The 14,592-nt window shown below is 37.7% G+C and overlaps 2 protein-coding genes across 2 annotated transcripts in view; one reads left to right on the forward strand and one right to left on the reverse strand.

The window, feature by feature from the left end:
• Positions 1-14,592, forward strand: part of abcb5 (ATP-binding cassette, sub-family B (MDR/TAP), member 5) — a 47,519-nt gene that overhangs the window by 4,028 nt on the left and 28,899 nt on the right. The gene's annotated exons all lie outside the window — the stretch shown is intronic.
• macc1 (MET transcriptional regulator MACC1) lies at positions 6,495-11,779 on the reverse strand. The gene is made up of 5 exons (XM_051865334.1): positions 11,594-11,779; positions 10,397-10,557; positions 8,117-10,167; positions 7,840-8,028; positions 6,495-7,579 (listed from the first exon to the last, which is right to left on the reverse strand). Exons 2-5 carry the CDS (start codon positions 10,512-10,514, stop codon positions 7,376-7,378), a joined length of 2,562 nt encoding a protein of 853 aa, XP_051721294.1. The 5' UTR covers positions 10,515-10,557; positions 11,594-11,779; the 3' UTR covers positions 6,495-7,375.

Here is a 14,592-nt window from a genome sequence, read left to right on the forward strand (position 1 = left end):
CTCAGTGCTCATGAAAAAAGGGGCTCTGACACTGCCGAGTATGGCCACTCTGTGCTGATCTACCTCCAGGCACTTCTCGCTCACTCTCTGAGATCTGCAGCACAGGATGAGATCTCTCCGCCTGAAAACCTTATTTAAAAATGTGTTAAATTGTTCCACTGTATTTTTAAGACTAATGCAAGCTAAAAAGGTAGCTGACTAAGTTATACAGTGTGGTTCTAATATAAAATGAAAACTGTCCATACACTCTCATTCAGTATTATTAATATAACTTTTTAAATAACCGCATTATAAAAACATTTTAATTTTGCTTTATGGTGACCAGCTAGCCATGTTTCAGGAAAGAAACAATAACTGCACTATACTGGAGGTCACTGTGTTGAAGCAGTGCAATGTGAAGCCTGCTGTTTTCCCTGTTTGTGCCTCTGAAGTGTGAAGCCAGTATGTTTTCCGGTCATTACCTTTGTTTTTCCTCATTAACATGTGGTGTCACAGGCACCGTGGTGTCCTGCAAGTTCTAAACTGGGTGGACGTACAGCACATTGTGTCCACACAATACTTAGCATGGAGAGTAAACCCTCATCTTAACCTATTCAGGACGGTTTTAACTTTTTAAAATAATTTTCACAGTGGCATAACTAGACAAATATATTCATTTTAAAAATCTTCTTGAGTTTTACAGGGCTAGAAATCACTTTTTCAGTAGGCTTCCTCATACATCAACATTTTTCAACACCTTGTTGTTGAGGGGGTGAATTAAAATAAAAAATAATTATATTTTTAGTAGTTTTGGCCTGGGGTGTTTCTAGCCTTTCATCCAGCCAATTCTGAAAATGATTCAGTGTGTGAGTGAACTGCCTAAATGAATCAAACTGAATCACACAAAAAATTTTTGGTCCCTTTAGCAAACCTGTTTGACCAATTAGAATAAAAGAGTGATTTATTTGCAAATCTGGCATCGATACAGTAGTGATTCTAAAACAGCTGACTTGACTGCTGAAATATCAGAGAAAATGATTCTCAGGTCGCTGTACAGTATCTTTGACAAATAATGATTTATCAGTATATATGGGAGCACAAGCTCGAGTGAAATACTGCTGTGGCCCAGTTACTAAGGATATTAGTAATATTACTAAGGAGATAATATTAAAAAGTGTCTAGCACCACCCTTGGTTTTGGATTATTTTAAATAATTTAAAGTCACCTTGAGGCCATTTAGTGGACCCTGGCCACCCGGTCCCCTGTTTGAGAACCACTGATTTGGACTTTTTCTCTGATCAAAACCCCATACAGAATGATACAGATGAATATGAACATGTCTGTTTTTGACAGAAAACCTTAAAGGTTAAAGGTTAGGTTGACTTTTCTACCAGGTAATCTCTGAGTAATTATGACTTGGAACCTAAACATTTAGTCTGACTACAAAAACTCTTAAGATTAAGGACAACCGAGAAATTCCTGGAGTTGTTGTTATGAATACAATGCATAATAGGGTTGTTTTTGGTCGACAAGTATAATGAAAAGTTTTCAGCTATAATATGATGGTCTTTTAATTCTTAAGGAAAACTGTAAAGTCTTAATGGAGCTTACTGAATCACTTGTGCTTACAAAAGAATGTTCATCTTAGCATTTAGGTCTAAATAATGAACACCTAACTGGCCAAAACTCTATAAAAGACTATTATTGTACCTCATTTCATTGTAGGTAATGACCTTAATTCTTAAAGCTGAATTGGCTTTGCTCTATTGCTCAATGGATGCCAATGGTTAGCTGCTTGCAGAATGGAACAAACCAGTCCTTGCAAATTTTTTAGCTGCTTTGTGAGGTAAAACGTACCATTTCCTCACATACCAGACAATATTATGTAACTCCATACAGTATGAAAACAACAGCTAAGGCTTCTCACCAAAAATTCAAAGAGCAGTTAATGATGTTTTGGCAAGGCACAGTAAGGCACAGTTTCTAATATGTTACTGGCTGTTTTTCATTGCTCTCACTCTGAAAAACACTCTATTATCCCCAGCTTTATCAAGCCTTAACTGGGCCTCCAACTCTTTTAGTAGACCTGCTGAAGTAAAGTTGCATAGAACCAAACGTTAAAGGGGGGGGCGGGGGGGGGGGGGTAAATTTAAATTTAGAACATCATTGAGGTTTTTGACACAATGTTGGTGTTACCTGTCAGTTTTGGGGGCAACGCATTACAAGTAATGCAAGTTCAGATTACATTTTCAAGTAACTAGTAAAGTAATGCATTACTTTTAAATTTACAACAAAATATTTTAGTTATTTTTTTTAAATAAGTAACGTAAGTTACTTTGTTTTCCATTTATTGACTGACAGCTCTCCTGTCTCCATGTTGAGAGAAATCAGAAGTAAGTGCAGAGGTGTTGTGTGCGCTGTGTGAACATGACGGTTATTGTGGTTCTAGACAAAAAATCAGATTCATAATTCCTCAAAATGAATAAAAACTGTCAAATGCAAACTCAGAATATTACACAAACCTTCAATAATTTATTATGTTAAATTACACAAATATACTTTATGTATTTAATCTCACTTTATTAAGCACTGTGTTTGCTGCTGATCTTCGATAATCCAATTAAACCATACTAATAAGCAAAAATGACTTTAGATACATATTGCTGAAGTAAAAGTTTTGAACATTCTTGTCTTATTCTTCTGCGATCCAGAATGGCAGCACAGCTTTGAGCTGCGCCCTTTACTGTACAGGCATTAATTTGCATTTCCTTCAGCCTGAGGCATATTCATTTCACTTTTGGTGTGAAAGGGCCTTTAAATATAACTTTTGTGTTTTTTGTTAATAAAAAACAAACAAGCAAGCCCAGGTGAGGAAAAAGTAACACAAAAGTAATGTAACATTACTTTCCATAAAACGTAATGCAGTTAGTTCTTTTTTAGGGAGTAACACAATATTGTGACGCATTACTTTTAAAAGTAACTTTCCCCAACAATGTTTACAAATAGGCGCAACACATGAGAAAAAGCAACACCCATTGATTGTCTGTTTTGTAATGCATTCCGATTTAAACATCTCAGTCTTGTTCAGGCAAGTTTCTTTATTACATCAAGCACTAAAAAGCTTTTCTAAACTTAAAAATTAAAAAAAAAAAAATGCCATGGTGCAAATAATATTCTAAGCAAACAGTCAAAGCTGACAGAAATGAAATAGGCCTCTTGTATTTCTAGACAAAATTATACAAAAGCAAACTGAATAGTTGGAAAAAACCTAAATCTATCTCTATATAATTGGAATGAGACTATATATGTAGAGCAAGGATGGGCAACTTCGGTCCTGGAGGGCAACTGTCCTGCAGAGTTTAGCTCCAACCCAATCAAACACATATGAACATTAGCCGCTTTTCCACTGTCAGGCCAGCGCGAGCCAGGGCTAACAACGTGCCGGGCAGGGCCAATAGCCTCGGACTTCAAGCACCGAGGCCGAAATTGAATTGACAGATATGCGGATACATTAGTCCGGTATCAACAAAGGCACAGGGAAGAGACAGATAAAACATTAAACCAAATAAATAAATGATAAATTACATGATCATGAGTTGTCTACGTTCCTCAAGCAGTCTCTGGTTTTTCCATAAATGTGTGTATTTATTATCTTGTAATTTATGTTGAAGTTTTATGCTGAAGTTAGCTGGTAGCCTGGGAAATGAGCAGCGGTGTTGACTGTCTCCTGACTCAGGTAAACTCTACCTCTGTTCATGACACTCCTCAAGCCCCAGTTGACCCACTTTGGACCAAGGTATTCAGCGGGCCAAAAAACCCTGGCCGTTGGCCCCAAGGAAGCCCCAACGAGGCCCGATCAAGCCCTGGAAGTGACAGTGAAAATGTGACTAGCACAGGCCGACAGTGGAACCACGGCTAATGTCTTCAGGATTACTAAAAAGCTAGAGGCAGGTGAGTTTTTAATCAGAGTTGGAGCTAAACTCTGCAGGACAGTGGCCCTCCAGGACCGAAGTTGCCCATCCCTGATGTAGAGGGTTTTTCAATTGTTTGAGGGCGCAATGTGACTTGCATACTCCGTGTAGCTGGGTGGGGATCCCTACAGAGATCCTTATGAACCAGGGATCTCAGCCCTAATGTCATCCCTAAATTCCTGGCCTCATGGGAAGGCACCTATAGTGGTGGAGCATGTGGGCCTGTGAAATACCAGCTGTGCCAACCCGGGGGATGAAAAGTGGAACAAATCTACCATGTCAACCTCCTGATGCGCTGGGTCCCAGAACACCGCTCTGCCATCCTGACAGCAGAAAAAGAAGAACCTGTGGTTGAACTTCAATGAACTGACCGAACAACTTAACGAACAACTTGAGAGGCCCTGATATATTTCCACCTTAGACCTTACAAAGGGGCACTGACAGGTCCACTTTCCCCATCGAACTAAGGACAAAACGCTCTTCAACACTCTCTATAGGGACACTGGCTGTTCCAGGTCCTTCCCTTCGGGCTCCATGGGCCCCCAGCCACATTCCAGAGGCTTATAGATGTGATCCTACGAACCCATCAACAGTGCGCTGTGGCTTACTTGGATGACATCATAGTCCACTCTGAAAGCTGGGAAGAACATCTAACATGATTACAGTAAGTGTTGGAAGTGTCACCGATGCCTTTCCGAGGCACAGTACCTGGGTTACTGCATCGGCGAGGAACTTATTGGGGTTGGCAGGGTATTATCCAGCTCTGGCTTGCCCCCTTACAGACTTGCCCATGAAGGGCCAGCCAGATAAGGTGCAGTGGAGCCCAGTAACAGAGAGAGCCTTCTGACAGCTATAGACAGAGCTCATGTCCTCCCTCATACTCCACGCTATGGACTTCTTGCTGCCCTTCACCCAGCAGATGGATGCTTCTGATACGGAGTTGGGAGCTGTCCTGTCTCAAATGATCAAAGGGGAAACCATCCAGTGACCTATATAAGCAGAAAGCTACCATTAGCAGAGATGAGGTATGCTGAGGTGGAAAAGGAAGCACTGATTATAGAGTTTCCTCATTCTACATCCTCAGCCCTTGGCCGCTCCTTTACTCTGGGGAATGCTCACTCCATTGGATGTCAAAGGCAAAGGACACTAATGCAAGGGTCACCAGATTCCTAGTCCTTTGTGGCTCCTTCAAAGGTAATGCTGATGGTTTGTCCCAGATATTCTCTGGCTGGTCAGGTCTGGTAAGGGTCATTCCTACCCCCTACTCAAACAGTAACCACCTCTCCTACCCGCAGGAGAACCACATGCAAGCATGAAACTAGGTGCGATGGAAGATGTAATAAATCAAAAGTTGTGATAAGTAACAGTGACAGTAAGAATATCATGAAAAGACTATGTAAATATGTAAAAGGGTATGTAAATGTATGTAAATATGATAAAATAACTACAATATTTTCTATGTAATTTATGAAAAATCAAGAAATTGGTGGTGAAACATTAATACACAGAACTTTCCTCAAGAAACCTCTGTCTTATATTTGGGTCAGTGCTGCTTAGACTTTAATTTGGTCTTCAGTTTGCAAACATCTCTCTATATAACCAATCAGAGAGCTTCAGTCCATCCTCATCGCATGCTGAGATTTGGACTGGGTCAGTGATATCTAAAATAACAGCCCCTGTGGGCTGTGAGACAGAAGACCATTCAATTATGTCCAGAGTTTTGGACATCAATCACATTAATATCATAAAAATGAGACATGGTTTGTAATTGTCCATTTATAATCAAAGAGATTGTTCATCCAAAAATGAAAATTCTGTCATAATTTACTCACCTTCATGTTGATCCAAACCTGAATGAGAACACAAAAGAAGAGACTTTGAAGAATGTTTCAACTGTTTTTGTCCATACAATGAACGTCAATTGGTCCAAAACAATATTGAACCCCATTGTACGGACAGAAACTGAGAATTTTTTCCCCCTGGGCTTTTACACTGTTATTTTTTAGTACATAATCATGACTTGGTAAAAGGCCAATATCACTTAGCTGAGCTGAACTCATAGAGGGTGAGACTGAACAATAAATCTCTTAGAAGGATAAGGCCTAGGTAAACACACAAGTTAAATAAGCAACAGATACCACAGAAAAGGATGAAGTACATTTTGGTGAAGGTTTTTTCTTCCCCATTTTAGGGAAGGTTGGGAATTTTAAGTGCTGATGTGTGACTGAGAACGCCTGAGATCTCTAAGCAACTGACCATACTTCCTCTTGAAACAGTTCAGAGAGTCTAGCATAACTAAAGGCTAATGAGCTTTATAAGTATCCTGTGAATGAGGCTGTGACATTGAGGTCACTGGAGAACCCATTGGTGTCAAAATAATGGCATCATTTTTAAATCAGTCAAAGGAAGTGAGGCTGAGCTGCACATCGCTACACTAGCCAGAATGCAATGCATATATAGGGTCATGTGTGGTTATGATATGCTGCCCATTGTGCATTTCCCATTAAATAAAATGAGATATTTAAACAATTTAATGAAGTAATTTTGAGATTAAAATACTTCAAAAACATATTTTTATTATTATCTTCATTACTGTAGAGCTCCTTCATGACATAAGGTGTTATATTTTAAGTATTATAAGAAATCTCAAAGTGTATTAGCATTAAAAAATACAATACAAAATAGATTTTTTAAGACAGAGAAAGTTTGCAATTGTACAAGGACCCTCGCTCTTAAACACTGTAGTTAGTACACTTAAAATGACAACTCGAAAAACACAAAATACAAAAATAGATAAATACAATTTGTCAGTATCATGCAATATACTTAAGTATAACAAATATATGACGTCAGATCTCATAGTAAAATGGTACATCCTGGGATAGTGAAATTATTGATATACTGATACACTGGGTCACATTCCAAGAGGGCCAAAATGCATGTAACACTTACCAGACATTCCACATACAGCTTCAAATATTAAAACATACTTATATTGACACTTGCAATTCAAGCAAGACTGTTTAAGTATAACAAAGAAAACTGGTGACCTTGAGGCAGTTCTTCTAAAATGAAAATATATTTCAGATTTCATCACAATTAACAAACAAATTTCCTATTTCTTTTTCCACCAACAACCCTTAAAAACATTAATATTGCATAAGGGACTCAGTAACAACTTTTAAGAATCAGACAAAAGTTTGTCAGTGAATTCAACATGAAACAGCAATGTCTATAAAATACAACACATATAATATACAGACGTGTATACAGTAACAAATATTCAGTACTTTTCAAAGAATGGATGTCATCAAGGATGCCACCAAAAGTAGATATTTATGACGTCTAAAAATGTGGCACAGCTATCAGCCTGAACTCAACATGATCACCTCAATATGAAGTGCAGTTGCTCCAAGAGTTGTCCCCTAACCTCTGAGGAAGGCAGATGCCCTTAGGACCTCCATGCAGTTGACAGTGATGAGAGCTCCAGTAATCTGTCTCCACTGCTTGGTCACTGGGCTCTTCATCTTATCCAAGGCCAGGTGAAGGTCTTGAATCATATCCCTGTAGCCATCCCCATACCGCTTACTCCAGGCAAACAGAAAGTCGTATGCAGGCTTCCACATTGACTATTGAATAAAAAAACAATAAATCAAATCAAATATATGTAAATTTTGACATGATAAATGCTTGACTAGGACTATATAAATTATAATATAACATAATAATTAAATATTGACATGACATGGCATGACTAAGATTGGGTTAGAGCTTGTTCTGAAGATCATGTCAATGATAATTAAATAATATATTATAAATTGAAAGGTATTTAATAAATAATAAAAATATATTCTAATATCTTACTAATATCTTTTTGATTTTAGCTCACCTGGGCACTAACTTCTCCATTTTTCCCTTTGTGTGGTGCCTCATAAGCAGCAATCTGGGCACCAGAGAGCTTCCCTAGTCGCTCAGCAAGTTCCCGCCAACGGACTCCAAGCTCTACTGCTGTGGACAGAATCACTATATCCTGGATGAGATGGGCTACTACGCCTTGAACATCCATCTTTAACAACCCCTGTGGGGAATATAAATAATTAATAAGACCCTTGTTTTCCTCAAAATTTTGATGTGCACGAATGCATGCAATAATAAAATAAACGTACAGTGATAAGCTCATGCTGGAACTTTTTCTTGATCTTCTCTGCATGACAGTCTTCCTTGAGCTTTTCTAGAACACAGGCCACCTTCTCCGCCTCAGTTTCAGCATGTCTTCTGGAGATGGTGTCAACTGAGACCTCGGAGTAACCGAGAGCCTCAGCAAAGGTTCTCCAGCATTTGACATGCTCTGTGACCAAGGTCTGAATTGCAGAGTACATGTAGGTGAGTTTTTTAAAAGGAATTGTCATATTATCCAAGAGGACAGGCGTGGTGAGCTTAATTCCAGTGAAGTCGATGACTTGATCCTTGGTTATGACCTTCAGGTTCTTGCAGTGCACCAGGCCGACTCTTCCTCGAAGAAAGCCAATGTACCATTCCTTAACCTTCATCTGACCTACAGATCTAACGGTTTCCTTAGAAAGCAAAGCAATTGTATCACCTTTAAAGTATTCCAGGAGATAATCCACTCTTGGTTGTCTGAGAATCGATTTTATTGCTACCCCATACCAATGCAAATCTACAGGTCTGTCCTGAAATTTCTGGGTAAGGATTTCTGGGATCGATTCCTCGGGAATGGGCTCGGAACGAGTCACTTCCCTCTGCCGATCTGCCCGCCTGTGGTTGTGTTTTTCCGACCTCAGAGGGGCAGCCTCAGGGGAGGTGAAATAGAAGTCTCCCAAAGTGAGACTGTTTGTATCCTTCACCTCAATGCTGAGTTTGAAGGGACTCATTTCACCTCCACCCACTTTGACCAGATCTAATGGTAGATGGAGCACTTTTCCAGCTTTAAGCTGCTCCTGCTTAACCTCTTTATTCTGATCCACCGGTTTCACTTCGAAGTTTGGATCCAAAACTCTAGTAGCAATGTGAAGATCTTTAAGACCATGTGGGTTGAACTGATGCTTTCCCCAAAGCTCCAAGACAACAGGGGGCAGGTTCCTGTCACCCCTCTGGATATCAGAGAAAGGGAGCCTGGGTGGAATATTATTATGGTTCAATATGACTAGTACTACTTTGAGTGATGGGTGTATGTGCTTGGGACCGTAGACGGCCACTGTCATATGGCGTTCCAAGTAATCCCATACTGACATTGCAGGTTGCTCCAGAAGAGTGGCCTCAGCAGCAGTTATGACATACATGTGCGGTTTTAAATCAAAAAGCTTCATCTGTAACACATCATTGTATATGTAACAGTCTTTTATCTTCTGATAAGGTCCCTCTTTCCTTTGAGAGACTAGACCCACGAAAGAGGTCAAGACTTGGCTTGTGGGGTCATTTTTTACTTTAGCAGCCATTCTCATTTCCAGCGAAATGCCCCCTGAAACATTATGGTTACTGAGGTTGACCTCTAAAAGAGGGCTCAGAGTTGTGGTGTAGATGTTGTTTATTCCAGTCGGAGGATTGAGGAGAACTTTGAGGCCAATTTCTTGGACCTCACCTGGGGGGACGTGTCCCTGGGGAAGATGAGCAGTGATATCGGACTCTGGCAACTGCACAGACCCTCCAGTGTGGTCAATCTTGCAGAAGATTTGAATGTCTGTGGCTTGAGTCTGGGCCCATCCAGGACTTTGTTTCATTAGGCTCAGATCCAAACAGGACCTAGTTAGCTGCCTATGACTTAACCAAGCCATTTTATAAGCTTCTCTGTCATTCTTCAACCACTCAAAATCAGGATTCAGGAATGGTTCCTGAGAGCTGAGTCTCATTGACCTCTTGTCCTCCTTCTTCTCAAGGCTGTCAAGTATATCCGAGGCACTTCTCCACCTCCCAGATCGGTTTAAATTGCTTTGTCTGGGTGCTAAAAGATGGGCAAAGTTTGTTTCATCTGATGATGTGCTGAGAGAGTCCTCGTTAGTACTGTCAAACAGAGATAAGGGATCTTCTTTCAGCATGGACACTCCAGAATCGTAGGTGCTGGTCTGGACGATATCATTTAAGAATGGATTTGACCTGCCCATCTGATTCCAGAAAGGGTTGGTAGTATGTTTCGGATTTTCCATTTCATTTGGTACGACAGGCCACTCAGAGCTTTTTCCAATCTCATAACCATAACCCCCTAAGAGAAGAGAAGATTTCAATTGTCACAGGAGACCTAAGAAACCCAAGAAATCCTAATACATGTATTTGATAAGACAGTTAAATCAGTTTGCATAGTATATTTGTGAAGCACATATAATATTTTGAAAAAGTCATTCACATTTAACAAATGTATTAAAAATACAATGGCTGGATAAAATAATGGAAAGAGAGAGAGAGAGAGAGAGAGAGAGAGAGAGCATAATTACCATGAAGGTTGTTGTTGTTGATGGTCACATTCTCGTCTATATCTATCAGCGTCCCCTCCGATCTACTACGAAGCAGATTCCCTGTACGACTGTTTGACTTTATCTTTGCGGCTGCCATTTTGTATATCCAAGATCAAATGTCTTTGTCTCTAATGTCAAAGCTATTAAAAAATAATGAACAAATTAACATAAAATATATGATGTTACGTTCTTAAAAATAACGTTTTTCAATCTCAGCAGCTTGGGTTACTAAACCCAAGATTATCAAGATCATTTTTGCTGTATAGTGTTCTTGAGTTGCCTACATGGTTATTAGAAATGAATGAATTGCGTGGTTGCATGAATTGCATAGTGTTGATCTGAACCAGTATAAGTTTTTTTGACCGACGGGTATAAAACCCTTGGTTTTATACTGTTCTTCTAGCTGAAACCATATGATTCTATAACATTCTTATAAATCAATTGACACCAACCTTATTGAACATAACATACAATGTTTTTCCACACATTAATTTAGAATTTTATATTAATATTTCAAATCATGCAATTTATTCAAACAGTAAACGTTCAACAGTGTTTACAAATAAATAAATGACTCAAACTTTATGCATCTCATTGAGTCAGACAGCGAAACTTCTCTTGTTGTTTTGAATTACTTCTTTCTGTCATGAGTCTCTGAATCACAGTCTAGTATCCTCTGTCCTGTCTCCGAGAATGACTCATTAAATGCGTATTATGCAGTGGCAATGCATGAAAACAGGTCTGTCTTGTCTAAATATCAGTGTCTCTCATACACAAAGCATTGTCTCAGTGGAAAAGGGCTGAGTATACTCTATTCAAATCAACACGCGCTAACACGCCCTTTATCAACCACGTCACAATACACCTGTTTGTCCTGTATACCGCATGCAAACGTCATCCCACATTAAAAACATAAGCCTTTCATTCTACTGAGAGTTCCTCTATTAAATAAATAGCTTACATGTAATCTTTCAAGGATTAATAAAACGCCAGGACGACACACAAGACACGCTGTCCTCCAATAAGCATGCACATCTGTTTTAATCAAAACACGTGAAAGACTTGATGTAATCAAATACGTCTTTTTTTTACTTATTCGTGCTTTGGTTGGACAAGTACCCTATAGCTTATACACTAAAACAATATTAGAAACCTACTTAAACGTAAAACACTTACCTGAAACATGGTAGGTTTTCCACTCAGTCCATGCGCGAACTTTTTAATCGGTGGGGAGTGACTCCAACTGTACACCTTACACTTCTGTGTGCCTCTATCTGCTTGAATAGTGAAGAGGTGCATACTGGGATACGTAGTACCAAACAGTCAAACAGTTGTATTGAACGTCATACTCAGGTTCTCATTTAGACTCCACCACCCACAAGCCTCCTCTTTATGTACACACGGAGCGTTGCAACACCTGAAACTACATGGAAAAAGTGGTTTCGGTATGCAAATTCATGAGGAAATATTGTTTTTATGTTTAAAAATGAAATGAACTACAGCACTTCAAATTCCAATTATGAGATATAAAATTTTATTTCTTATTAATGATAGTCTCAACAAAGCAAACTCAAAGACAGTTCTTTTCCTGAAACATTTTCTAAATTTGCTTCTACAGTAAACAGGCTATAGAAATTCACCAAATGAGATCATATGGTTCAAATAAAATGTTCATGAGGGAATATTTGTTTATTAACTTTTATGACATTCTTATGATGTCAATACAATTACCTATTCACACGAATAACGTTTAGGCTATGTCATATATTTATGGACTGTTTTATTATAAATACGCTTTTACATTTTCAGTTAATTTCTCGGTTATGTTTCCCCTCAGGCTCTTCACTAATAAAATTGAGAGGTAGGTTTTTTTTTTTTTTTTTTTTTTTTTTTGGAAAAAACAAACAAACACATGCATAGTAAGAACTACCTATTAGTACCTAATAATCTTAATTATTAATTTTCATTTATTTATTACATTATTTACATTATGAATTTTAAATGTCATGTTAAAAGTGCAGTTTATACCAAATTTGTGTGCTCAAACATAACATTTTAGTCAAAATAATAGGCTCATCAGCAGATTCCACACAGGACATGCCACCATTTTAAGTTTCCATTTTTATTTAGTAGAATTTGGATTCAAGACCAGATTGACTTAAGCGTCAATTATGGAGTTCTGTAACATCATATGAAATATTTCAGGTGTGCTACTGCCTCATCAACACGATTAAATGTCAGTGACCACCCTCTAGTGGTTAACTTTAGCTAGTTCAGCTATGAATTCATGGTGAGTAATACTTTACCATTTCACTTTACCAACTAGTTGATCTAACAATACTATTTAAAGCATGTATTTGTAGGTTAATGTTAATGTTAACTAACAAATTGTATTGCATCATTATTGTTCAGTGTTAATTCCTGTTTGTTCGTAAGACAAATGCATTAAAAATATTTTAGTATACATTAACATTAACCTCTTAATAAATTAGAGTTCATTATTTCAAAATACTTGATACAGAAATTTAACCTAAAACAAACATTTGTACTTTATTTTGACCAATCTGAAAAAAAGAAAAAGGGCACTTGCATGATATTTTTAGTTACTTGTGATGTGTTGCAGAGTATGCTAAACAGCTTTTCCATTATTCCTGATGAAAATCATTTTTATGATTATTTGCATATCCTGTTGAACAGTGCTTGCGGAAAAGACTGAATCCTTGCAAAAGTATCACATGCTAACACAACTTGGAAAGACACATTTATTCATTGAAAATAAGACAAAAGACAAAAAATCACATGCTTCCACGCAACCAAAGATTTTTAAATGATAAGATCTGCAATGAAATGCTGTCCTAATGCTCAAAATTAATAACATCTGCGGTCACTGAGTTCATGCCACCATGACAAGTGATCAGATTAGCTGGAAGAATGTATTTTTTTATTTCTTGATCACTGATACCATAATGTTGATCAAAAAACAGTGTTATATAATATTAAAACGGTTGTGTTGCTCACATAAAGAGTATTGTCTTACGGAATCCAAGTTTTTTATTAGTTCTGAAACAAAAATAAATCTTATAAAACAAAATGTTCATAACACCCCTCAAAAAACATGTGAGCTATATATAGATATAAATGTAAAGTATAAAGGACAAAGGTAAAATCCTTTCCTTAAATACCATTCATAGTCTTGATGTGTAACCCTGTGTAGAAGTCAACTTTTTTTCTTTTTTTTATCAAAACATAAATTTACGGTTATCACATTGTGAAAAACTCGTGTTCAATAACTAACCTGCTGTACAGGTGCCATGCATATTTAAAAGGGAGGAATGTTCCCCGAAGCGTTCTTTCTTATGCGGGTTCACTAATAATCTTGAGAAGATCACCAAACCAGTATGCTGACTGGAGACAAATATGCAAATTATTTCTTAGTTCATGTACTAAAGTTCAGTAGTGCACCTGAGTTTATTCATAAAACCACTGTTATATAAATATAAAAAGACTGGTTGGCATGTGCATGGCGCCAAAATATGGACTGAGTCATGCTAAGACTGGGTTGACCACGTTTTTTTTTAATGTGTTAGAGGTCGACACAGTTCAAAAAACAACTTTTGAAAGAACTTAGATATTGTCTTAGACTGTAAAAACAACAAGCTACTGTATGTTTGGATAACTGGTTTGTTAATGCGAAGAGCAAAGCTGAGAAAAATAACTATTGCATTATGTGTGAATTATGGCATATGTAAAGGCTGATACAGGCTACTCAATTTAAAACCTGCTCAATACAGATTTCTTTTTTTAAAGATTGGATTTTTGTTAAAATCTTGCAATGAAATGTAAGATGGAATAAACAAAGGCAGCACAATATTGAAGTAATTTGGGCTTTTTGGTGGATTTGAATTGTACTAGTCCAGTTTGTATGTCACATATTATTAATACATAGATGTTCATCTCTTACTTATTTGATTTACAAATACATTATGATAATCTGCAGCCTTTTTTTTTTTTTTTTTTTTTGAGACCTCAGATTTCTCACACATCTATCAAGCTATATCCACTCAGCTCAATCCAGTCCTTCAACCATTCTGACTTACTGTGCTATATATTTCCTAGCAGATCAGAGTTTTTGAGTAGCCTATAGCAGATTATAAAACGGCTTAAAACACTCAACA

The sequence above is a fragment of the Ctenopharyngodon idella genome, chromosome 16 (genome assembly GCF_019924925.1).
Source record: "Ctenopharyngodon idella isolate HZGC_01 chromosome 16, HZGC01, whole genome shotgun sequence".
Classification (NCBI taxonomy): Eukaryota; Metazoa; Chordata; class Actinopteri; order Cypriniformes; family Xenocyprididae; genus Ctenopharyngodon; species Ctenopharyngodon idella.